The sequence below is a fragment of the Thalassophryne amazonica genome, chromosome 2 (assembly GCF_902500255.1).
Source record: "Thalassophryne amazonica chromosome 2, fThaAma1.1, whole genome shotgun sequence".
NCBI classification, from domain to species: Eukaryota; Metazoa; Chordata; class Actinopteri; order Batrachoidiformes; family Batrachoididae; genus Thalassophryne; species Thalassophryne amazonica.
In genome coordinates, this window is record NC_047104.1 from 107,564,220 (window position 1) to 107,591,041 (window position 26,822).

General features: G+C 39.3%; 1 protein-coding gene across 2 annotated transcripts in view; it reads right to left on the minus strand.

Moving 5' to 3' along the window:
* Positions 1–203: 203 nt before the first annotated feature.
* Positions 204–26,822, minus strand: part of dagla (diacylglycerol lipase, alpha) — a 145,377-nt gene continuing 118,758 nt past the window's right edge. The window contains exons 15-21 of one of the 2 annotated variants that reach the window (XM_034191386.1): positions 21,764–21,832; positions 21,599–21,671; positions 14,217–14,425; positions 10,532–10,658; positions 3,549–3,715; positions 3,218–3,229; positions 204–2,324 (exon numbers count right to left, since the gene is read on the minus strand). In XM_034191386.1, coding sequence (XP_034047277.1) covers positions 1,223–2,324; positions 3,218–3,229; positions 3,549–3,715; positions 10,532–10,658; positions 14,217–14,425; positions 21,599–21,671; positions 21,764–21,832 — 1,759 coding nt within the window. In that variant the 3' untranslated portion in view covers positions 204–1,222. The remainder of the gene's footprint in view (positions 2,325–3,217; positions 3,230–3,548; positions 3,716–10,531; positions 10,659–14,216; positions 14,426–21,598; positions 21,672–21,763; positions 21,833–26,822) is intronic. The other variant, XM_034191390.1, reaches the window with a different exon arrangement.

The window sequence follows — 26,822 nt, forward strand, 5'->3', positions numbered from 1 at the left end:
CTCTGAAAGATTTGGGTTTACATACCATAGTTGTTTCTGATTATCATGGAATATGATTAGATTTGCTCTACATGGGCCATGCTACTCTGAAATGCATAAAGCATGCAGACCCTGACTTGGGCACATTGCTAAGAGGTCTAAAAAGTAAAATTACAGTGATCAAGAGTGCTGCAGGCAACTTTGTTATTGTGGCCTAGATCTTGATTGGTTAAAACCCAATTTATGTGTCAGAGATGAAAGCAATGGCAGTGTTTTAAAGTGAGGACAGCAGCTTACCAGTCTTGTCGCTATTTAACAGTTTCCATAAAAACCAACATAATGGCTGGAGGAGGAAATCTAACAAATATTCTTAGCATGTTTAAATTAACAATATTCATATAGATACACAAAATTACATCTCAAAAATACATTTGGCAATACAGTGCATTACAGTTTTTTTGGCAAAAGTGGGAAATTGAACATTTTAATGTGTGCAAGGTTTTTCAATTTAAGTGGCTTAGGAATTATTTTCTTTAAAAAGTTCATGCACTATAATGTGTAACTAAATGACTCAAAACATCCACAGTCATCTGCAATAACTTTGTCACAATCACCAAATTTTTAAGACACGTGAATTTTCACCACTGAAGTACACTCTCAAAGTCAATTGCTAATAGACCTGAGGAACATTTGGCAATGTTGTCTCACTTCTGCTGACCGATAAATATGTCCATCTTCATATTCTGTTAAATTAAAAAAGGACAAAAAAAAGTTTGAGCTGCTGAGGGTGCAGGTAGTTGGACAGTAGTGCACCCAGATAGCGTGCCTATGCTTACCTCTTCCTACATTGTGTGTATATTATGAATCCCTGCTCGCTTATGTTCTTCTCTTTGATTTTGTGAATTTGGAGGATGGATGTCTCGAAATGGGTGAGAATGTGTTGTTTTAGAATGACGTTATGAAGCTACAGTTATTTATATTTACCCAAAAGCAGCACAGCCCCCTGGCATGCAGAGAGAGGTTTTTTTTTTTTCTTTAGTCATTGCAATAGACTGAAAATGCTATAAACAGCGTTTAAGGAGACACCTGAAGAATGGAAACAGCTTGTGAGCTGGTCAGTAAAGTTCCATCATATCTCTGATGAGTGACTGCATTCCATTGCATGCATCTACTGTAGTCTTAATATTTTGAATGAATGCACTTGGCACGTTAGAGCAAAGGGCACACGAGTCTTGAGAGCAAACTACACCATAGAGGAAAGTGTGTTCTCCTCAGGACAGTGGCATGTAGTCAAAGTTTGTAGGGAATGTATGGACGGTGGAGCACCCTCACCAGGGGAAAGGTCATTGAGCTCCTCAGATGATGATAGAGGGAAGGAGGGAGACAGAGAAATGCCGGAAGAGGGGTCAGCTGATCCAGCAAAAGTGCGTGGAGGTTTAGGGACGAGGTTAGGCTCCACAGTGGCTCGAGCCAGAAGCTGTCTGTCGTCCAACCTCGGCCCGCCCAGGCAATCACTCTGCCCAAAAGAGCCTCGACCTGACTCTGACTCTGCATCAGAAAGCTCTAAAGGTGGTGAGCTGCTGCCATCCAGTCTGAACAGAGAGTCTAAATACTGTGCAAACTCTAGCACAGCCTTGCTCGGGTTTCCGTTGGAGAGCTGTGGTGGAGAAGATGATGCAGGCAGCATGGTCTCTGTAGTGAGCTGTTTCTCCGCTGTTTCCATCTCCCATTCTTCTTTTTCTCCATCCATTGTTCTAAAACCAGTCCTCGGGCTGAGGGGAGCATCGGGAGTGCTCCCCGGGCTATAGATACCAGGCATCTGGTAATGTTCCCCATCAGGAAGCATTTTTGGTTTGGCATTGGGCTCTGGTTTGAGAGGCTCAGCCAAAATGCTCTGCTTTAACAGAGCTGGGGAATGCTGTCCACTGTAGCAAGGTGTGGCAGGTGACAGGCGCATGGGGTAATCTGGGGCAGACGTGGAGTCCAGTTGTGTAAAGAACGGCCCAACTTCCCCCAGGTGTTCTGGTGTATCCTGGCAAAGGCAATCAGCAGCCAGTAGTTCAGTCCGAGAGCTAAGAGATGGGTTCTCCTCTGGGATGGGGGCATCCAAAGGGAACGGGAGGCTTCCCAGCATCGGTGAACCTCTTAATGCAGCTGATGAGCGTCGGGAGTCCAGACTGTACAGGGATTCTGCATCCGAGAGACTCTCCATGACAGCCAGCGGTGCTTTCCGGTCCCGCAGTTCCACTGCTAGGCGCTCTCGTGCTCCACGCAGCACTACAGGGACCGGGGGAGGAGGGCACTCAGAAAAACCATCCAGAGATATTTCTGAATGCGCACATGAACTAGAGGAAAGGGATACACAAGAAATGACAGAGGAAAGAGTGGGATTAAAACATAAAGCAAAAAAAAAAAGAATCATAGCAAATTAATACGGTTAAAATCAAGCAGAAAATAGAAAGTGTTAGTATTCCATGGAAACAAAGGATTCTACAAATTATACATATACTGTAATTTCCGGACTATAAAGCGCACCTGAATATTAACTGCATCCACCAATTTTAAAAAGAAAAAAGAAATTGTACATAAATAGGCTGCACTTGTCTGTAAGCCGCAGGTCTCCACGTTGTAACGAGATATTTACACAGAAAGATGTTATAAAGATTTTTAACTTTTAATTAAATACGTACTGTAAATGCTTTTTTCCCCTGAAGTGTTACACGTAAATATAAATGCAGTCCATTTACCATTTAATGAGGTGCTGTGACTTTTTTGACTTGTTGCGCAAAGACAGAGAACCGGTGTGGAAGGGTGGGGGGAGAAGGCTCCTCTCCGCTGATGGCGCAACTCTGGCGCTGGAGAGGGACTTTCCTTCACTAAAACGAACAGGTAAGACCTTATATTTACACAGTGTGTGAATTTTCACCACATGAGTGCAGCTTTCAGGAAATCAACTGATAGCATCAATTGACATATTTGGACTGTAAAAATCCATAAATTAGCTGCATCATTATAAAAGCCACAGTGTTCAAAGTGTGTGAAAAAAGTAACGGCTAATAGTCCGGAAATTATGGTAATTAACATAGAAGAAATAAAAGAGAGGCAGAGCCAAAGGGAATCCTTGTGTACATCCTACTGTATTAGTATCTAATACAGGTACTATTACTATTAGGAGTTCACATTGATTTTAGATAGGGTTCTAAACCAGAGAGGACACCAGAACTGAATAATACTGTACCATACAACTGCGCTGTGGTCAGACAGCGTGCAGGGATGTGTGCATGAGGGAAAGGAGCACATATGTAAAATTAGTGACTGCATGCATTCCTCACTGTGACAACACTTTGTGGCTTTTCTTGGTCACCAAAAAGTGTCGACAGAAACAATGAGGTAACAGCAAACACAACTTGTACTGACAGAAAAACAATTTAGTTTCATTTTGTTGAAATCCTCAGGAAAAATGAGTGTGCATCAAAACAAACTAAGCCTTTTTGTTGTTGTTTTTCGGCTCTTATATTTGACTACCAAATGGTTTCAGGCCTCAACAGAGAAACACCTGGAGCACTAACCGAACACTGCTGTTCCTGCGATGGTGAGGTGTGGGCGTTGGCTGCTGGGAAGTTGTCGATACTCCCATGAACAGGCTCTCTGGGTTCAAATCCACTTCTGTTGGGCTCACCATGACCTTGGCAGCTGATAGCAAGGCTGTTTTCCCTTTGTTGTAGTTCTCTAGCACCTGTCACAACCACAGGGGGAACTGATGAGCATAGCATGGGAAAACATTACTGCATCAAAGACACTAACAGTGCTTCAGAAAGGACTTCAGTATTTACAAAATGGAAGTTATAAACAGGAGGGAAAAAACACTGGCCACCCACACTGAAAGGTAAAAATCTGGGCCGTTTTACACAAACAGACATTTTGAAAAGTATAAAAATAACTAGGTCATTTGATTTTAAGATTTTGAATTTTTCTAAAAATGCCTTGATCCAATAACAAAAACCCCCAAAAATGAGTAACTCCAGATATGTGTCAAACCTAAAATAATATATAATTACAAAATAATAATAATCTACTCTGCCATATTAGTTGCTTGAATATTATTTATCAGTGGTCGTTGAGGTTGTCGAAAATTCGATCAATGTTAAAGGATAGGGATTTTCCTGACTTTGACCTTTAACCTTCAAAATGTACTCAGTTCTCATCTATCAGGATATGAATACTCTTACTCATTTCATAACGATATATGAAAAAAACCTGTGGGTTTCAAGTTGTTCACAAACAGGTGAAAACATAACCTCTGTCCAACTTTGTTGGTGGAGTAACCCCCCCCCCCAAAAAAAGAAGCAAAAAAAACAAACAAACAACAAAAAAAAAAACATATCACAAGTACCCCCTTGAAGACATTCATTCATTCTCTATCGTAGCTTACTCCAGTTAAGGGTCTCCAGGGCTGGAGCTTCAGCAGAATCATTTTCCTTCATGCACAACTTCACATAGTGTTCAGTGTTTCATTGAAATACGTTTTTGCAGATGAGTTGTGCTTATGGAGTCAATATCATGATGCATCAAATTAGTGCAATTATAATACTGCAGCAGCAATTTGTTGCTCATGCCCCTTAATGAATTTAACTGCTGGAAAAAAGAATAGTTGGAAATACTGTAACAACAGTGACTAATACGTATAATGATGCATCAATGTAGTTAAAAATATAACAATGCTAAAATACAATCAACCATATAGCATAAAAATAGGAAACAGAATAACACCTTTCAACCACTTAAAATAGGTCAAGGTTAGCCATCTTTGAACTTGTCCAAGGTTTGTCTCTCAAGAATGCGGCCTGTGAATTTGAAAACCCTGGCAGTAATAAGAATGGACTTATGCTGTCAGCTGTATGAGAATACAGTGCCTTGTCAAAGTATTCGGCCCCTTGGTATTTCACAAATTTTAATTTACACTGAACAAAAATATAAACACTTTTGTTTTAGCTCCCATTTTTCATGAGCTGAACTCAAAGACTACGTTTTCTATATACACAAAAGACCTATTTTTCTCAAATATTGTTCACAAATCTAAATCTGTTAGTGAGGACTTTTTCTTTGCTGAGATAAACCATCCCACCTCACAAGTGAGGCATATAAAGATGCTGATTATACAGTATGATTATTGCACAGGTGAGCAATACCAATTTATCATGAAGCTATATGCAACGCATCATCTTGGCTTTTATATTTTTAATTAATTTATATCAAGTTGTAGAGATTTGCTTTGAATTTGATTTTAAGGAAGATCATTTTAGAAATCTTTAGATTGGAGAAGCCTGATTTACTTTTTGTATCTGAAATGGCATAAACAAATTAAAATGTGTGAAATACCAAGGGGCCCAAATACTTTTGCAAGGCACTGCAACAGGAAACAGAATGTGACCTTTTGACCACTTAAAATAGGTCAAAGGTAGACACTGAACTTGTCCAAGGTCTGTGTCCCAAGAATGCTCCCTGTGAGTTTAAAGACCCTGGCAGTAATAGGTCTGGACTTATGCTGAGCACACACAGACAGACAGACACAAGGCCTTTGCAATACCCGGTGGCCATATTTTTGGTCTCAGGCAAAAAATATGAAAACCCCCCTTTGACAAAGCCAGACTGGAATTCATTTTCCTTTTGTTTTTAAACTGACCTGGTTTCTTGAAATGGCTTATAATAAATGACCTATGTAAGTGATGTGGTTGACTTTTTCCTTTTACATGTGCAGAGGCTTCTTTTTCCCAGTGGCCATTTAGACTCATATTTCTGGATGTGATACCTTTGAATTTTAGTTTTCAACTTTTATTTATTTTAATTGGACTGGCATTTTGATGCTTGTTTGTTAGCAGGGCAACTCAAAACGTCACGAGAAGATTTCGATTCAATTTGGTGACCAGATATATAATGACTCAGGAAATAAGTGATTCAAGTTTGGAGTTGATACAGAATATGTTTTGGTACTGAGATCCAGAAGAATGTTTGGCAGATTGCAACATTTAACACAAAAAGTTGTGAAAGGATGTTGAAACTTGGTGAGGAGATTGACAAGCTCCTAGAAAATGTGGGATTTTATTTTGAATTTGATCTGGAAAGTATTTTGGATTCAGGTTTGGTGGGGGTGCATTCTCCAACTGCTTTGCTTTCTTGTTATTACATGCATATCATGTCTGTTGCGCAATATGCATACAAAGACTGCCAAGAGGCATGCTTTATAAACATCCCATGTTTGGAAAACAGGTGGGATTACAAACCAACCAACCAACACCAATATAAATTCAAGCATAACTGGCCACTAGTAATTTGACAATGTCACAATCAGTTGTCATTAGCAATATCTTATGTTTCAGGTATGTGAACAACAAAAGTAACATACATGACCCGTGTCTGGCTACGCAACATCCAAATTATCAGATGAACACATTCAGTAACATAAGGAACAAGTATGACTATAAGAGATATTTACTGCAGAATATTTAAAAAGCATTGTGTAGTTCAGATGACTGTCAGTAGAATATGGTGGCAAATCTACACCTAATTCTGCAAAACGGTGAAAATAAATAAATAAATAAATTAAAAAAAATCTGAAAACTGTATGCACCAAAAAGTTTTTGTGTTAATGGTTAAAAACAGACACTGAAAATCACATTGTTAAGCTAGTACATGTAATTGGTAAACTTTAATTAGTTGAAACAATGACCAAATCAAATCAATTTTATTTATATAGCGCCAAATCACAGCAAACAGTTGCCCCAAGGCGCTTTATATTGTAAGGCAAAGCCATACAATAATTACGGAAAAACCCCAAAGGTCAAAACGACCCCCTGTGAGTAAGCACTTGGCGGCAGTGGGAAGGAAACCATACATCATAATGTAAAAATAAATACAAAAGCAGAAAGACAAAAAACAAGATAGTACTGGTATATTCAGTAAATCGAACAAAATGTAAATGATCTGTTATGTCACAAATGGAATGAGTGAAAGTTAACAACTTATATACATATATAAGTTATATACATATATATGCAGTGGTGGGCACACTTCCGCTAATCTGCTAACCACTAATCAGCGAAGCTAACATTTTTGTTAGCAGATTAGCTTTTGAGTCAACTTCAAAAAGCATCAGCGGACCAAATAGCTTTTGCTAAATTTAATTCCGCTTAGTCCGCTAACGTTTTTTGCTGGGACAGTTAGTAATGGTCAAAAACATTTGTAAACCCTAAAATCATATATGTTGGTTCCTGTCTGCTACATGTTTTGCAGCAGTCCGGCAGCCGTGAGGAGCTGAGCTCAACTCTACCCTAGCAGAAGGAGCCTCGCTTACATCCAACATACAGTGCTCCAGATGCGAGGCAAAAGTCATGAAAAGCAAAGCAGGTCTGACTTATGGTTTTGATTTATAAACCAAATTAATCTGGACAGTTTATCTACATTAATGTCAACTCTAATTTTTACAAAGTGAAAACATATCTTTTAATTTTAAAATAACGCACTAATTCTGAAGGTTTGAACATTAACACACACAGATGCCAAAAGGCATTATGGGAAAATGAGCCTCCGCTCATCACTGATTAGTTGGTTTATTTGACTTAAAAACCAAAACACGTTACAGTTATGTGTGTTGGTTTTTAAGTAAAATGTCATTTTTTCATTTGTAAAAAAAAAAAAAAAGGCATTTGCAAAACTGATAATTCTGTTTGTTAATTGTGATTCAGTGCAACAACAGTATGATATCTGGGCAGGCGCTATTCACACTGCCATACAGTAGATGGAAGTGTTTTATGCATTTTGACCATCTTCCTGACAGGAGTAGATAAAACAAAAGAAACAGTGTGGAAGAATTGAGGTTGGCATGGAAACATAAGAATAAAGAACAAGGATAGTTGTTGCCATCTCATGCCTCACTGACGTCCAACCAAACACCTTTGACTTGACAACCAAAGGTACTACAGCTGTGAAAGAGAAGCAGGAATAAATGCAGAACAATATAAAGCAAAGTTAGAAGAACAGTCTAATTAATAAGAATACAGGTAGATTTTGAACTAAAGATCAAAAAAGGATCACTTTCCATTTAAAGGTGTGACAGTTGTGTAGTATCCCTGAATATCAGTGATTTTAGTGTATTCCAGACAAATGCGCTTACATTTACCACTTCATCATCTTTTTACTTTTAATCAACTCATTGCAGTTATTCTGTTTTAGAAGTCAATTCGTTCCATTTCCTGGAATGTGCTTCGATAGGCCTAGTTGAACTTGTTGGATCCAGTGGCCGGCTTTATATGGAAAAACAATGTGGCATTCATGCCACATACAACAACACAAAAGCTCTTGCAGCTGCACTGCACTCTGGTCTACTGTGACCGTGCTCAGTCCAACAAATGTTAGAGACCTTGTTTATCATGAGTATACCCCTATTTATTGAAAGTTAGTGCACGGCTGGACAGAAAGCATTCCTCCAGATTTTATGGACTAACGCTAAACCCTCTTAACAGGAACACAAATTTAAGGATTTGGCAAAGTATGATGTATCCCAGCAGGATACAAAGATTAAACCACAGAAACAAAGAGAGACTTTGACACCTGTGACCTACAAGTCTCTTTTCCCTGTGGGGATCTATTTGGTGTTACTCTCTTAATAGGAGAATTATACGAGTATATGTGAATACAGTTAGACTCAGACGCGATTTGAGAATTTCCAGTCTCATTTCCAACCATGCAAAGGGGTAACTCAAGTGGCCCTGCTTGGTGTTGTGATGGAAGGCAGGAATCCTGCTCAAGACAGACGGTTCCTGAGGAAGGATCAAAATGACCATTAGAAAGTGTCAAAACAGACACCAAGCCTTGCTGTGTCGTAGACGTAGAATCTGGCGTATGACTTGCAATGACAGACTGAGCATCTGAAAAACAAAATGTGGTCAAACCAGTCAAAGGGACAGACAAAGTTTCTGTCTCTGCAAGGGTAGCAGTAGAAGACAAGTCTTGGTTGGTGAGAGATGAGCCATCAGAGGGGACAAGATTTGTGTTTAATTCAGTTTGTGATGCTATAAGTGCAGTAGCACTGCAGATCGGATGAATAAGTTCCACATCCTCTGGCTCCGAGTTTGCCTGCTCAGACAGGGGACAAAATGGTTCCAGTACCTGCAGAAACATCAGAGGCATCACACTACAGTCTAGGTACAGAAAACACACACACACACACACACACACACACACACACACACACACACACACACACACACACACACACACACACACACACACACACACACACACACACACACACACACACACACACACACACACGATGGGGCCCTCCACCAAAAATAAATAAATAAAATGTCTTAACAACACATTTGGTCAGAGACTAGCAGACTTAGAACTTTAAAGCTTCAGTAAAAAAAAAAAAAAAATAGTGCAGTCCCCAAACAGTATTTCATCACATGCAAAAATACAAATCAAGGACACATTGTGTGAGCACATGTCAAATAAACTTAGGAAGACCGGAAAAGCCCCTGAAGCCAACCATAAGTTCCCATGCTTCACCACTTGGTCAATGTGCAAAGACAAAAGCAGTGGTTCTCATGCAGAAAGTGTCTTTAAGTCCTTCTAACATATCTTTAAAAAAATAACCCACTGGAAAATATGTTTTAAAGAGGTATACCATTTCAGCAAAAAAAACAAAAAAACAAAAAACTGTACTACACAGTAAACGGGAAATCGTATACATCTTGTGTGCTTTTGATTGCCGATTTGTACAAGCAGGAGACATTCTAATTAAAAATGTGAAAAATAGGACGACTGCACCTCCCATGTGTAATGGGAGTCTTTTATAATACAGTCTTTAAGAAAAAAATTTTCTCTGCAAATTTTTTAGAAGAAGTGTTTTAATGCTGGAATGAAAGTTTTACAGAAATAACCAGATTTGTGGTTTGGAGAAAATAGCTACTTTAAACTGGACATTGTTACAATGATGTGGGACATTTAACTACTGATGAACTGTATCATAGAGGATTCTAACTACTACAGGTTAGTACTGTAAGACAGAGGTGTTTAATGAAATGTTGCCATGTTTATGCATGGCATAAACAGCACTTTACCCCAATGATCAGAAATTTTCCATCACTGGAAAGATGCAGTAGAAATGAGTAGTAACTGATTTTTAATAATTTAGTTTAAAATTGTGAAATAAGGATCTATATTACACAATACATAATTCTGTAAACATTTGTACTCCACTTTATATTTGAACTGTCTAGCAAAAGAAGCTCATGAAACCTACACAGTGAAAATAACAGAAACCCAAAGAGTCAACCCTTTCCCATTCTGGGAAATAGAATCCAGTCATGATTCTGATATCCACACCAATTATATATGCATGCACAAGTGCACGCGCACACACACACACACACACACACACACACACACACACACACACACACACACACACACACACACACACACACACACACACACACACACACACACACACACACACACACACACACACACACACACACACACACACCTTGTTTAGGCCCTCCATCACCATGTGGGGCATGTGCTCATTAAGCATGGCGGGTGAAATGATGACCTCATCAAAGGCTTTGTTGTCTCCCCACAAAGCTGAGTATGTTGGCTCCTCCTGACCACAGCTGGAGAGATGGAGAGACAAAAGCTGCCATTCATTATGAAAGAAAGTGAACATGTGCCGATTTAACAGCAGCCCACTCATTGTCCTTCACTTATAGTAACAATGCAGAGAAGCATTAATATAGTCATTACAACAACCCAGGAGTCAGCACAACCCTGAGTAGAATACCTGGTGATATGTTAAAAACATGAACCTGAATGCCACATTTTGTTGGAAAGTCATTAAAAACCACAAAGGGATAAGAGTCAAAAGTAACACTGAATAGTCCACCAACAACTATGTTTGCAGCATAGTTTAAACTTTTGTTACAAACAAGAACCACAAGAGCTTGTCTTCTTTTTAAGATAAACCTAAGATAATGCTGTGCATGAAGCCTTCAAGAACAAGAAACTGCAATGCAATGCCAAAACCTTGTGGCAACATTTTATGTAACTTCAGAAGCAATAGGTAATCTCTACATCAAAAACAGCATCAGAACACATTAGCAAGGGGTTCCAAGTGGCTGCAACTGAAAACAAACCAGCCCAACCCATCTCCAGTGTGAGCAGACTGTTTAAGGATGGAGTGATGGCTCTGGACCATCAAAACTCACTGTAGAATCTGCTTGGAGATGTCATAAACAAACAGTAAAATATTGATGAGTATAACCTCATTTGACAATTGTCATGACATCTTCCCAACACCAGTACCATTTCAACATCATGCTCACATCCTTCATTATGGAGAACACAGAACAGAGGTAATAGTACATCTGCATTGACACAATCAAATTCAAAACAAAAATTCTACTTTTTCAAAAGACTGGTGCTAAAGATTGTGATTAGTAGTTACAGAAATCAAATATTTTCTTTTGCCTTATTTCCCCAGAGTTTTTACAGCACAGTGACATTAAACATCATGAAAGAGTTCAAAATGAGTTAAAATCAACAGAGCAATCTCAACAATTACATCTGCCAGTTCACAGAGATGTCCTCAGTCTGTCTACACACAAGATTCCTATTAAGGTTGTGGACTGTCATAAAATAACTTTGGAGGACGAGAGTTCTCAAGTCAGGAAAGTTATGGTGTTCCAGATCTGCTGCATAATTATTACTTTTAACTCTTCTCACACTTTACATTTTAAGGATTTTTTTTTTGTTTGTTTTTATTCACGACACTGCACAAATGGGGTGTCTAAAAACACTAAAGATGAGGGAAATTAATTTGCTGCATGGACAGATAATTTCACTTCACAGGATGTCTTGAATTAAGATTGTTAAAGCTACAAATAAGCATGCCAAACACTTAAAATGTCTATTAGACCCCATTCCTACCAGGCTGCTCAAGGAAGCCCTACCATTAATTAATGCTTCGATCTTAAATATGATCAATCTATCTTTATTAGTTGGCTATGTACCACAGGCTTTTAAGGTGGCAGTAATTAAACCATTACTTAAAAAGCCATCACTTGACCCAGCTATCTTAGCTAATTATAGGCCAATCTCCAACCTTCCTTTTCTCTCAAAAATTCTTGAAAGGGTAGTTGTAAAACAGCTAACTGATCATCTGCAGAGGAATGGTCTATTTGAAGAGTTTCAGTTAGGGTTGAGAATTCATCATAGTACAGAAACAGCATTAGTGAAGGTTACAAATGATCTTCTTATGGCCTCAGACAGTGGACTCATCTCTGTGCTTGTTCTGTTAGACCTCAGTGCTGCTTTTGATACTGTTGACCATAAAATTTTATTACAGAGATTAGAGCATGCCATAGGTATTAAAGGCAGTGCGCTGCGGTGGTTTGAATCATATTTATCTAATAGATTACAATTTGTTCATGTAAATGGGGAATCTTCTTCACAGACTAAGGTTAATTATGGAGTTCCACAAGGTTCTGTGCTAGGACCAATTTTATTCACTTTATACATGCTTCCCTTAGGCAGTATTATTAGACAGCATTGCTTAAATTTTCATTGTTACGCAGATGATACCCAGCTTTATCTATCCATGAAGCCAGAGGACACAGACCAATTAGCTAAACTGCAGGATTGTTTTACAGACAAAGACATGGATGACCTCTAATTTCCTGCTTTTAAACTCAGATAAAACTGAAGTTATTGTACTTGGCCCCACAAATCTTAGAAACATGGTGTCTAACCAGATCCTTACTCTGGATGGCATTACCCTGACCTCTAGTAATACTGTGAGAAATCTTGGAGTCATTTTTGATCAGGATATGTCATTCAATGCGCATATTAAACAAATATGTAGGACTGCTTTTTTGCATTTGCGCAATATCTCTCAATTAGAAAGGTCTTGTCTCAGAGTGATGCTGAAAAACTAATTCATGCATTTATTTCCTCTAGTCTGGACTATTGTAATTCATTATTATCAGGTTGTCCTAAAAGTTCCCTGAAAAACCTTCAGTTAATTCAAAATGCTGCAGCTAGAGTACTGACAGGGACTAGAAGGAGAGAGCATATCTCACCCATATTGGCCTCTCTTCATTGGCTTCCTGTTAATTCTAGAATAGAATTTAAAATTCTTCTTCTTACTTATAAGGTTTTGAATAATCAGGTCCCATCTTATCTTAGGGACCTCATTGTACCATATCACCCCAATAGAGCGCTTCGCTCTCAGACTGCAGGCTTACTTGTAGTTCCTATGGTTTGTAAGAGTAGAATGGGAGGCAGAGCCTTCAGCTTTCAGGCTCCTCTCCTCTGGAACCAGCTCCCAATTCGGATCAGGGAGACAGACACCCTCTCTACTTTTAAGATTAGGCTTAAAACTTTCCTTTTTGCTAAAGCTTATAGTTAGGGCTGGATCAGGTGACCCTGAACCATCCCTTAGTTATGCTGCTATAGACTTAGACTGCTGGGGGGTTCCCATGATGCACTGAGTGTTTCTTTCTCTTTTTGCTCTGTATGCACCACTCTGCATTTAATCATTAGTGATTGATCTCTGCTCTCTTCCACAGCATGTCTTTTTCCTGATTCTCTGCCCTCAGCCCCAACCAGTCCCAGCAGAAGACTGCCCCTCCCTGAGCCTGGTTCTGCTGGAGGTTTCTTCCTGTTAAAAGGGAGTTTTTCCTTCCTACTGTCGCCAAGTGCTTGCTCACAGGGGGTCGTTTTGACCGTTGGGGTTTTTCCGTAATTATTGTATGGCTTTGCCTTACAATATAAAGCACCTTGGGGCAACTGTTTGTTGTGATTTGGCGCTATATAAATAAAACTGATTTGATTTGAAATAAGAAATTAACCCTTAAAACAAGATAAATTATCCAACACTTCACTTGTAAATCTAAGTTTTTTTTTGCTATCCTGGTAGGAACCAAATAATTTGCAGTGCAGCAGGGAAAAATAAAATTTAAACAAGTATTCAGTATTTCTTTCAAAAGTGTGGCTCTAGTAATTATCTATAGAAATTTCAAGTTGTTATACAAAGACTAGGTTTAAGCAGTAGCAGATGGACAGGTGATGGACCTTTCTTCTGGAACCAGCAGGAAACACAACAATAATTAAAAAGCACGTTTGGTGATTTAATTACTATAATCCACCCAGATCTTTAAACCATCTTGTCTTACCATGTCTCTGGAGGATGGTTGTGCACCACATGGATGATCTTTCCAGGAATGTACAGGGGAGTGGATGCTGAAAGGGCAATACTGAGGTCACTGGGGTGAAGCCACAGGCGACTGCTGGGGGGTGCTGCTGGCTGAGACTGAGGATCATCATCTTCTAGTGGAAGCTCTGATTTTGGGATGCATTTGGTGCCTCCCACTATAATCCTCCACTATTGGAAAGAAAAGCACATCCGGGTTGTTTAATTAAATGAATGGATTAATCTAACTTTATGTTCTGAACATATGCATGTTTATGCAGTGGCCAGGGGTTACTTAAAGTGAATCTGCAAAGGTGGGATGAAATGATTTAATATGAAATAAATCTATGAAGTTCACTACAGAAGAAGAAAACAAAAAAAAAGATGACTACAATGAATTATTCCAGCTTTAGGTAGAATATAAAGCAGTTCACCAAATTAACATGACCAACCATAAACTGCATTTGGTAAAACCACAGACTGTACATACGAGGTCTGTTAGAAAAGTATTGGACCTTTTTATTTTTTTCAAAAACTATATGGATTTGAATCACGTGCGATTACGTCAGACAAGCTTGAACCCTCGTGGGCATGCGAGAGTTTTTTCACGCCTGTCGGTTACGTCATTCGCCTGTGGGCTGGCTTTGAGTGAGGAGTGGTCCACCCCTCCCGTTGGAATCTCTTTGTCTGAGAACTTCCTGAGAGACCGACGCTTTGCTTGATCAAAATTTTTCAAAAACTGTGAGGCACATCGAAGTGGACATCATTCGAGAAATTCAACTGGTTTTCTGTGAAAATTTTAACGGCTGATGAGAGATTATGGACTGTTGCTGTCTCTTTAAGGACTGCCCACGGAGCAGGACGTCGCGACGCGCCCTGAGCCGCTGCTGTCTGCCTGTTTCGAGCTGAAAGCTTCCAAATTTAAGCCTCTGTTGACCCAGGACGTCGTGAGAGAACAGAGAAGTTTCAGAAGAGGTCGGGATCAGCAGTTTATCCGGACATTCCACTGTTAAAGGAGATTTTGTAATGAAAGAAAGTGCGGACGGGTCCACGCATCGGGACGCAGCCAGCGCCGCGCGCCGCTATAGGAAAAACACCTCCATTGGAAGCCTTAAGGACAAGTTGGAACATGTCCAGCTGTTAAACAATTTCTCAGATACTCACTCAACTGAAAGCCATCAAAAGCCGCCTGGTTTTTACAAATGGTTATCAACACGGAGGTGTTTTTCCTGTGCCGCCACACCGCACCGGCTGCGTCCCGACGTGTGGACCCGTCCACACGTCTTTCATTAATAAAATCTCCTTTAACAGTGGAATGTCCGGATAAACTGCTGATCCCGACCTCTTCTGAAAGTTCTCTGTTCTCTCACAACGTCCTGGGTCAACAGAGGCTTAAATTTGGAAGCTTTCAGCTCGAAACAGGCAGACAGCGGCGGCTCAGGGCGCGTCGCGACGTCCCGCTCCGTGGGCAGTCCTTAAAACAACAGCAACAGTCCGTAATCTCTCATCAGCCGTTAAAATTTTCACAGAAAACCAGATGAATTTCTCGAATGATGTTCACTTCGATGTGCCTCACAGTTTTGGAAAAAATTTTGATCAAGCAAAGCATCAGTCTCTCAGGAAGTTCTCAAACAAAGAGATTCCGACGGGAGGGGTGGACCACTCCTCACTCAAAGCCAGCCCACAGGCGAATGACGTAACTGACAGGCATGAAAAACTCACGCATGCGCACAAGGGTTCAAGGTTGTCTGATGTAATCGTACGTGATTCAAATCCATATAGTTTTTGAAAAAATAAAAAGGTACGTTAGTTTTATCACAGACCTCGTATACTGGAAAACCCTGTGTCATGTCACCGATAGGTGTTAGAGACCTGGAAGAACAGATACAAAGCCCACAATTTGCTGCTCCTGGTGATGCCATGTTCACAGTGCTTACTACGTCTATGTTATCTGGATAAAGAGGTGGCACGTGGATGTTGTGATTCTCTTTTGAAAGTGATGAGAATGGACGGGATTACGAATGAACATAGAGGGACAGCTCAGGTGGGACAGTTTGGAGACAAAGTCAGAGGTGAGATTGAGATGGTTCAGACATGTGCAGAGGAGGCAACAAGGGTATACAGGGAGAAGGATGCTGAGGATGGAGCCACCAGGCAGGAGGAGAAGAGGGAGGCCAAAGAGGAGGTTTATGGATGTGGTGACGGAGGACATGCAGATGGTTGGTGTGACAGAGGAAGATACAGAGGACATTTTAGGTTTAAAGATCACTGCAGGCTTTGTTTTCCATGGGTCCGGTGCATCATTCTAATTTCAATTCTAAAGCTAAAGGTGTTGCTATTTTAATAATAATAAAAAAGTTCAGTTTCTTGCTACTGATGCTATTGCAGATAAAAATGGCAGATACGTTATAGCTGTGGGCATGCTAATGTAAGTGAAAGTGTTGGTGGATGTCTATGCACCTAATTTTGATAAAGTGGATTCCTCTATGAGATTACATGCTAGCAAGTGCCCCAAGTGAAGGATTTCAAGTACCCCAGGGTCTTGTTCAGAAGTGAGGGGACAAAAGAGTGTGAGATTGGCTGCAGAATTGGCACAGAAGGGATGGTATTGCATTTGCTCTGCTGTATTGTTGTGCCGAAAAGGGAGCCGAGTCAAAAGGAGAAGCTCTCGATTTACTGGTCAATCTCCATTCCTACTCTCACCTATGGTCATGAGGGTCGGGTCATGCGTGAAAGAACTAGATCACGGGTACAAGTGGCCAAAATGAGTTTCTTCAGGAGGGTGGCTGGTATCTCCCTTAGAGACAGGGTGAGAGGTTTGGTCATCTGTGGGGCTTGGAGTAGAGCTGCTGCTCCTTCACGTTGAAAGGAGCAAGCTGAGGTGGTTCAGGCATCTGGTAAGGATGCCCCCTGGGCACCTCCCTAGCCAGGTGTTCCAGGCACGTCCAGCTAGGAGGCGACCCCGGGCAAGACCCAGGACTAGGTGGAGAGATTAAATCTCCACACTGACCGGGGAATGCCTCGGTATCCCCCAGTCAGAGGTGGTTAATGTGGCCCGGGAAAGGAGGTTTGGGGTCCCCGATCCCAGATAAGTGGTGGAAGATGAGTGATAGTGAATGAGTGATTACTTGGTAGCATACCTCATTGAAATACCCATTTGTTCTTTTTGGAGGTGAGTTGAATTGTGTTTGACCCAGTGCTGGATCGCTCAAAACTACAAATTATATCTCAGTCCACTATGTCCAAATCTTTCTCAGATTTTAAGACCTTGAATGCTATCGTTGACCCCTGGAGACATCATAATCCCTCATTCAAAAAGTTTTCCTTTTTTCCTCATGTGCATCAATTATACTCCAGAATAGATTACTTTTTCCACTGATATTCTCATATTAGTGAAATATATTCTCAACCCCTGTGCTATTTCTACTGACTATTAAAGTATTCTCATTTCTGATCAGACACCTTTACTCCTAGATATTGAGATATTAATGCATAAATCTACTTCCCCTTTGGAGATTCGATTCCTTATTGGCAGAAAAAATATTTTGTGAATTTGTTTCCAATTCAATTGTTGAGTTTCTTTCTTTTAAGCAAACTGAATCTATATCATATTCTTTACTCTGGGAGTCAAAGGCTTTTCTCAGAGGTCAGATTATTTCATATTCCTCAAATATCAATAAAAAAACGTAATATCAGACTTACTGAATCTATCTCTGCCACTGGCATCCTTGATCCGCAATTTGCTGTGAATCCCTTCCATTTTATTTAAGTCTTAATCTTCAGGTGGAGTTTTACCTGATCTCTACTAAAAATGCTGTCTGTTGTTACAAACGCATAGTACTTACATGGTTTTAAATGGTTTTAAAGCATTACATGGTTACATTACATGGTTTTAAAGCTAATCGATTACTCCATCAGCTGAAGTGTCAGTTTACCTCACGTATAAGGATTTCAAAACTATGGCTACAGACCCTGTGGCGTTAACGATTAACGATGTGTTTTAATCATTTCATTTCCTCTTGTACAGATCTGAATCCCTTATGGATACTATAATAACGAACCTTCTTGGCTAAACTTGGAATTCCTATGATTGTCCCTGTCAAGGCCAGTGAGTTGGATGCCCCACTGTCCCTTGAAGAGTTAACATTAAAGCTATGCAATCTAATAAAGCTCCAGGTCCCAATGGATTTCCAATTGAGTTTTTTTTTAAAGCAGTTTAATGATGAATTAGTGTCCTTACTTTTGTCTGTATTTAATGAATCCTTGGAAAAGTGTGTGCTACTTCCCACGCTGACTCAGGCTTCAATATCTCTTCTTTTAAAGAGTAATAAAGATCCTACTTCCTGCAGGTCTTATAGATCTCTTATCTTTGTTGAATGCTGATGTCGAAGTACTGGCCAAAACTCTTGCTCTTCAGTTAGAGAGGGTTCTGCCCAGTATAATTTCTGAAGAACAAAATGGCAGCTTTCTGAAGGGTCATCATTTATTTTTTAATACTCACACCCTACTAAATGTAATTTATTCAATTCCATCAAATTTACCAGAAATTTCATTGGATGCCGAAAAGGCGTTTGATAGGGTTGAGTGGAAGTATTTGTTTGTAGTTTAAAAATTGGTTTTGGTGATAACTTTGATAGTTGGGTTAAATTATTATACACATCTCCACAGGCTCACACAAATAGCATTTATTCAGAATATTTCTTATTAGAACGTGGGATATGTCAGGGTGGCCCTCTCTGGCCATCTCTTTTTGCTGCGGCCACTGAATCACTGTCTACTGCATTAAGGTCATCTCCATCCTTTAGCGGTGTTGTCTGTAATAATGTTGAACACAGACTATCATTATATGCGGATGATTTGTTCTATGTGATTGACCCTGCATTTACCCTTCCGAGTATTCTCTCTATTTTAGATCATTTCAGTTCCTTCTCAGGATATAAACTAAATCTTCAGAAAAGTAAATGTTATCCAATTAATGCAGCAGCTCTGCAACTCCAGCAAGCTGATTTGCCATTTAAGATCTCCCATTCTCGTTTCAGGTATCTTGGTATGCTCCGCTATTTGAGGTGCGAGACCTCCACTGATCCGTAAATCATTGTTTCAAAGATTTAGCAGTGGGCTTGCATTGCCCAATTTGCAATTCTATTACTGGGCAACACACATTCATAAAATACATTGTTGGGTTGACTCTCTCAGTTTATCCTTGTGTAAACTGGAATCCCACTTTTGTTCCTCTTCTTCTATTCCAGGTTTTATATATTTCTGTCTTCCAACCAAGATCTATGTGTATGTTAAAAATCCTGTTGTGTTCAATACTTTAAAGATATGGTACCAATTTAGGAAACATTTCAAATTTGTAGGTGCACCTCTGTCTGGTCGATTGTGTAATAACCATATGTTTACCCCTTCATATTTGGACTCTGCTTTTTCAGTGTCATTAAAAAAGGTATAAAATGTCTTCTTGATTTATATTCAGATGGTACATTTAACAGCTTTGCCACTTTGTCAGCTTCGTATGGTCTGCCCAAAAATAATTTATTTAGGTATTTTCACATTAGACATTTTTTCTCCAAGTCTTTCTCTAATTTTCCCATATACCTCATATACAATCATGGGAGAACTTGTTTACTTTTGAGACACATCGAAGAGGGATTGTTTCAGAAATTCATAATTGCATCTTGGATCTCTGTGATCAATCAAACTCCAAATTAAGGACTGCTTGGGAGCTGGGACTTTGACTCAGTGATGACTGGTGGGACAGAGCTGTTTGTGAGGTAAGTACAATTTTGTCTCGTGCTCACCTTACACTCATATAGTTTAAAGCCATTCATATAGTCCATTTTTCAGTTAAGAGTGTTTGAAATCTACACGGACGTAGAGGACAAATGTGATAGATACTTGAACTCATGCTGCCACTTGGCGACATTTTTTTCTTCTGCTCTGGCTTACACAATTTTTGGTCAAGTTATTTTAGCATTATTTTTACTATACTGGGAAATGACTTGCAGCCTTGTCCATTAATTGCCATTTTTGGTCCCCAGATCAGTTCACATCTTTATAAAAAGAAATTATTAGTTTTTCATCTCTAATGGCTAGACGGTGCATTCTTCTGCTGTGGAAGTCCCCCAACTGTGGCTCATAATGTTTTACCTCAAACTTGGGGGGGGAGAAAGAGATCCAAAACACATTGGGGGGTAATATTGACAAGTTCGATCATAAATAGCAACCTCACTCACTCATCATCAACCAATTAAGGGTTACTCCAAGGTAATTACTCCAATTAAGAGTTAAATGGCAACCTTTTCTTTCACATTTCACTGATTTGCAGGTCTTATCTGACTGAGGGCTAGGTCCTGTAGTTTCCATTATGCACATATTTACTTTGTATTCTCATTGAGCTGGGGTATTTGGGGGTGTGTGGTTTTTTTTTTATCTCAAGGTGAGTGTTACCTTTTGGGGTGGGGGGGGTGGTGTTTTTGTAATATTGTTGCTCATTTTTTTTTATTTTTGAAATAGATATATAAAAATCTAAATATATCTTTATATTGCCATCATTGTACCATTTATTGCATTTTTTTTTTTTAAATATTTGAATAAAAAAAAATTATTTTTGTGGACTGCATCTTGGTTCTTCTAACAGTGTGATTTGGTGTGGGCATAAAAGTTATGTTCCACTTATTTTCTCAGTAATCGTGGCTTAACTGGACATAAGACATCAAGCTAATAAATCGCTAACTGTGCTAATGCCATTAGCATCCAAAACAGCGGCTCCCGGACGTCTTAGATGAGCCGTTAGGAGAAGCAACGACACAACAAGCCATATTATTGCAAGTATTTGTAATAAAATATTCAAAACAGCAGTCCCCCACAAGAGCTAGCAGCTGCTGCCCAGTGGCCTCTGAGCTAGCACTGTTGACCTGAAATTCAGCAATAACACACTGCTGTCACTCAAAGCAGCCATGCACCTAATTTTGCATATCTTTATGGCTTAAAATATCTTAAACTAAGAAGTTAGAAAACCCCCTGTACAGTTGTCATGGATGTGGAAACTTACCACAGAGACCAAAACCCTTTTTTGCACCAGGCTGTAAAAATGCTCTTTTCTCCTCTAAAGTTCCACATTTCTACAGGCTCATATGGGAACCTGCTCACTTTTGGAGCCAGTCTCAAGTAGCCAAAGAAGTACAACTTTTTCTAGTCCCTGATATGCCTCATTTGAGCCCATCAAAGCTTACTGCTTGGGTAAAACCAGCTGATAGCATAACATATAAAGTTTTTTTTTTTGTTGTTTTTTTTACTGTTTTGATGTTCCATATTCCAAATAATCAGTAGGTCAGACTATTTGCCTAAAATGTGTGATGTTACCTTTGGCTTGTTGCTTTTTTGCAAGACTTCCAGAAGGTGGCGCCGAAAACCCTCCAGCTGTGACAAGCCAAGTCTATGAGAAATAAATTTAGATTCATTACATCAGTGTGACAACGCTGTTGTAAATGTAATTAAAGTATCCTGGAAAAAAAGGGGAAATAATACCTTGGTACGAGGTCTTTTCCCAATACCACAGAGGTTACAAACTCTTTGGAGTACTCCATGGCATCCTCACTGGGTAAAGGAAAAATCAAAGACTTGAGTTCATGGGGAATAATGTTTAATGAGTGAGGGGTGTGAACCAAGTACGGAATGTTTTCAATTTTTGTTTGCAAATAACTGATTTGATTCAAATATTTCAACGGAATGTCATGCAAAACCAATCACCAATCAAACATGACCCATTAAATATTTAAGGATTATTTTCATGTATCCACAAGAACAGCTTCTTATTCTGGATGATTTAGGGTTGCAGGCATAAAACAAGTAACTTCAGTAACAAAATGAGTTCTGTCTGTGTATATACATTTACGCAGGAAAATGCAACAGCAGCTCTGTTCCAATATTTACCTTCCATGTGAAGGGAAAACAGAGAATTAGTATAAAAGGGATGCTGCACTGATAACCTCAGGAAATAAAATCACCATGTCCATGACATGTAGATTAAGATCCAATGGACACCTCCATTTTGGTTCCTCAAGTGATCAATGTTTTAGCCTATGACGTCACATGCAGAATACAGCCTGTACTGAACAGTAGCTTATATGAGTGACTTTTCTCCTGAGGTCCAAATAATGTGGAGGGATACAACCTCACTGACTTTAATCCAGATGTCAAGAGAAACGTTCCATGGGACAATGGAGCAAGGGCAGAGGATGTAGATGATCCACTCAAACAATAAACTGACTGGCACAGTGTGGAATGGAAGGCTGCTGTTAGCAGCATTCCCACTCCTTGTGATAACAGTGGGTACATGTACCCACTGGTCATGAAAATTTGGGGTACAGTACATTTTGGTGGCAGTGGTGGGGTTACAGCAAAAAAAAAAAAAAAAAAAAAAAGAATTGCAAGAAGTCAGATATCAATATTACTGTTTTATCTCCTATTTGAAAATTGCAAACAAGGAATTTAGACATTGGTCCATAGGGGAGTCTAGCTGTTGTGATGTAAATCTGGTAGTAACAGTTTCATGATTTAAAAAGAAAAAACAAAACCTGTAGTAAAATATGATGTTATCATGATTATATCTATCATTTAATAAAATACATAATTTTTCAGACAGTGCATGTATCAAGTCAAGACTATGACACCATTGTTGGGGCTGCAGTGGAGAGAGTGAGCAGCACCAAATTCCTGGGGGTACACATCAGTGAAGACCCTTCCTGGACCACCAACACTGCATCACTGACGAATAAAGCCCAGCGGCACCTCTACTTCCTGAGAAAACTCAAGTGGGCAAGTGCTCAACCACCCATCATGAGCACATTCTACCAAGGCACCATTGAGATCATCCTCACCAGCTGTGTCACTGTGTGGGGCGGAGATGCACTGACTACAACAGGAAAGCTCTCCAGCGCACCGTGAACACAGCTGGAAGGATCATTGGTGCCCCACTCCCCTCCCTGAAAGACATATACACCACCCGCCTCACCTACAGGGTGATCACAATTGTCAGTGATGAAAGCCACCCTGTTCACAATTTGTTCAATCTCCTACCCTCTGGAAAGAGGCACTGTATTCTGCGCTACCGCACCACCAGACTCACCAACAGCTTCATCCACCTGGCTGTTAGGATGCTAAACTCACTCCCCTCTCCACCCTGAGTTATGTAACATCCTGGACTATTAAACCCTCTGACCCACACGACTGTCTTGCACTATTATGCCACTTCGACACTTTGTTAAAAACAGGAAAACACTTCTGCTGCTATTACCTGACTATACTTGCACTAATATGCCATTTGCACACTTAGATGAAACAGAAATACCTCAGCTGCCACTATTTGTCTTGACTGTCTCTGCACTATTTCAATTGTTGCTGCCACTTATCACAGTGAACAGTCTTAGTTCTTCATTGTTAATTTTTTTGAATCTTCATCTGCTATGCACCTTCTTACTTAGTTATAGTTTACTTGAATGTTAGATATGTTTGACTTATTGACTACCTTACTGTCAGAAATGTTTTCACTGTGGGATGGTGGGAAACGTAACTGATTGCTTTGTATGTCTGGTACATGTGAAGAATTGACAATAAAGCTGACGTTGACAAACACACTGAGAAACAGTGAAGACACCAGCTAAATTAAGAAACAAGAGAACAATTGTGGCAATCTGGATAAAATAAATACATTTAAATTAAGATTCTTTTAAGATTACATAAACTCTGAAGTGAAAAAAATAATTCAACAAGAACAAAAATGACAAACAACGAACAGTTGTCAACACTTTAGTTATAAATAGATTAATTACAACATACTATATCCCAAAAAATAAAGATAAAATTAACTAGTACTGAAATAAGATTGTTTGAATTTTACTTGCCAAATACGGTTACAGATAGTAACTGTCAAAGTCTGTGCAGTGTTGGAGTTAAACAATAATAATTCTCAAACATGTCTTTCCCCCTCTGGTTTGATATAATTGACTTAATTTACAGACAAGCCATCACTCCTCTAAAGACAATAAATGTTGTTTTCTTTGTCCCAAACAATTGATTTCCAAACAATTGATTTCCACAGTAATTTTCACATAGCTTCAAATATTCTGTCATTTTCACCATTTATTTTGTTTTGGCTGCATGTGCTCTGACCACCTCCCATCCAGACACAAGAACTTTTCAAAAACACGAGATGATACTTCTGATCTACATGTAGTGCATGACCTGTGTGTGACAAAGCAGGTGATCCGAAGGCACTGCACCTTTGGATAATAAACACATCAAATGCATATTTACGCTTCTCCATGCACAAAAGGAAAGAAATAGCAGAAATCTTCTATTCTGGCAGCACATGGAGCAAATACAGTGACTGGAGTCTAAGCGTGGATTTTGAACATGTTCAGAATATACTCCGATTTTTAGTTTGTGAAATGCCGCCGACACGCTTGTTTTTTAAACTGTGACAGTCAAGCAAATGTGGCTGAAATGGACCTTGCAGCTGTGCTGCCTAAATGGGAGTGCAAATTAGAGCGTGAGGAAAAAATACGTTTTTAAAATGTTCACATTTCAGAGAATAAAGTTAATATTTTACTGAATGAATTATTTAACCGACTCGCAGCACAAGTATAGTGGACTGGTTGTAATTATGCATGCACATCTCTGCATGCACATGGCATTACCATTTTGCATGCACACTCACTTATGTGTGTGCGTGAGTATAATTTTATTTTAGTACAATAAAGGATTTTCTTGGAGGATTTGGAATGTGTTTATTTGTATGGTTGTCCTGGAGGATGCTGTACTGCACACAGCATTTGGCAATGAAGGAAGTGAGTAACAGATGTGAATCCATTTTCAGCCAGCGTTAGTCATTCTCCCTCCAAAAGAGTTTATGAATAATATACAACTGTATATGCTGCTTGTCTGGCTGATCACATTTATCCAAACACTGCTGGCACAAAGCACACTTTATCAGTAGCTTATGGAAGTATGTACTGTCATGATTGCTTTTCATTGTCCCCACACAACAAGATTAAGCATTCTGATGTGCCTGCAAATTATAGCCTGGTTAAAAAACAGTCAGTGCTGATGTGTTCCTATGTTATGGCAAAGCACACCTATCAAATGAAGATATGGATGTACCCACACAGTCTTCCAGTATTCAAAGTGAAATTATGAATAAAAATTGAAATATTATATATGTGCAGTGAAATTATAAGAGGTTATTCCTGATACGCTGCTTCATCAATACTAGTTTTTAAATACATTTCAACAGTGCAGTATTCCTGTAATTTTAAGATCAATACATTCTGTGTCACACGTGATTGACACTGACAGAAAAATAGTCTTGAGTAATTGATACAGAATTTTATTTATGTAGCGACGTAGAAAATAACTAAAGGAAAAAGACTGAAAATAAGTAAAAAAACAAACAAAACAAAAACAAAAGAATTTACCAGGACAGAAAAACATATTGTGATGTATGATATGTGGCCAGAGGCTATTAGTTGATAAATACAAAAGACATTGAGTGGGTCAGGCTAAATTTAAGGAAGTAAGCAGAGTTGCAAGTCATCAAACAACAACCACACCACCACCAAACTTAATGGATGACAACCAGTGATGCCGGTAACGCGTTACTTAGTAACACGTTACTCTAATCTGACCACTTTTTTTTAGTAACGAGTAATCTAACGCGTTAATCTTTCCAAATCAGTAATCAGATTAAAGTTACTTCTCCAAGTCACTGTGCGCTACTATTATTTTTGCATTGTGGGTCGATAGCAGCATTAAACTTGGTCCGTGGGCAGGAGGTCAGGTTTCGACTGAACTACACACTTTAAGCGAGCTGTGAGCTTTTCATCCGCGGTTTTCTGCAACAGCTACAAGTCCTCACCTCTTAAAGCACGGTGACAACAGCACACCTGCACTGAGCTTTACAAAGACATTTTAATGCTTTTTTTTCCTCCGAGCCGCTCCGTATCTGCTGCTAAAAACAGCTGATCCTCCGCGACGCGTCAACAACTAACACTATTTTCCACTCAAATGCACCTAAACTCTCTTTCTGAGGACCATATGATGTGAAAACGCAATAAAACCTTCTTACCTATAAATCTGGTCATGTTTTCTGCACAAATAAATGTTATCCATTCTTTGTGCTCAAACTCCAAAGCAGAGGCGAATCCAGATGGAATGGGGGTGTGGGGCAGGGATGTGCCCCCCACAACACCCCTAGATTAAAGGTCCAGTTTTGAAGCCTTTTTTTTTTTTTATACTACAACTACTAATACTACTTAAAATAATAATAATTTCGACAAGTAAAATGTTTAGAGAGAATTTAAATGTTAGAAAAATGTTAGAATGAATTTAATAGTTACATTTATAAACAATGTAGGTTAGAAATTGCAAGTTTTACTGTTACAGTGCTGTCAACAGTTAAATATGAGGTCAAGAAAGAGGTCTTTGTTACTTTTTATAAAACAAGTATTTATTTTCATTGAAGCCAAGAAAGGGTGACTATAAAGTGAGTTTTGGCAAAACAGGTATCACTGTCATGTTGAGGTGGCAG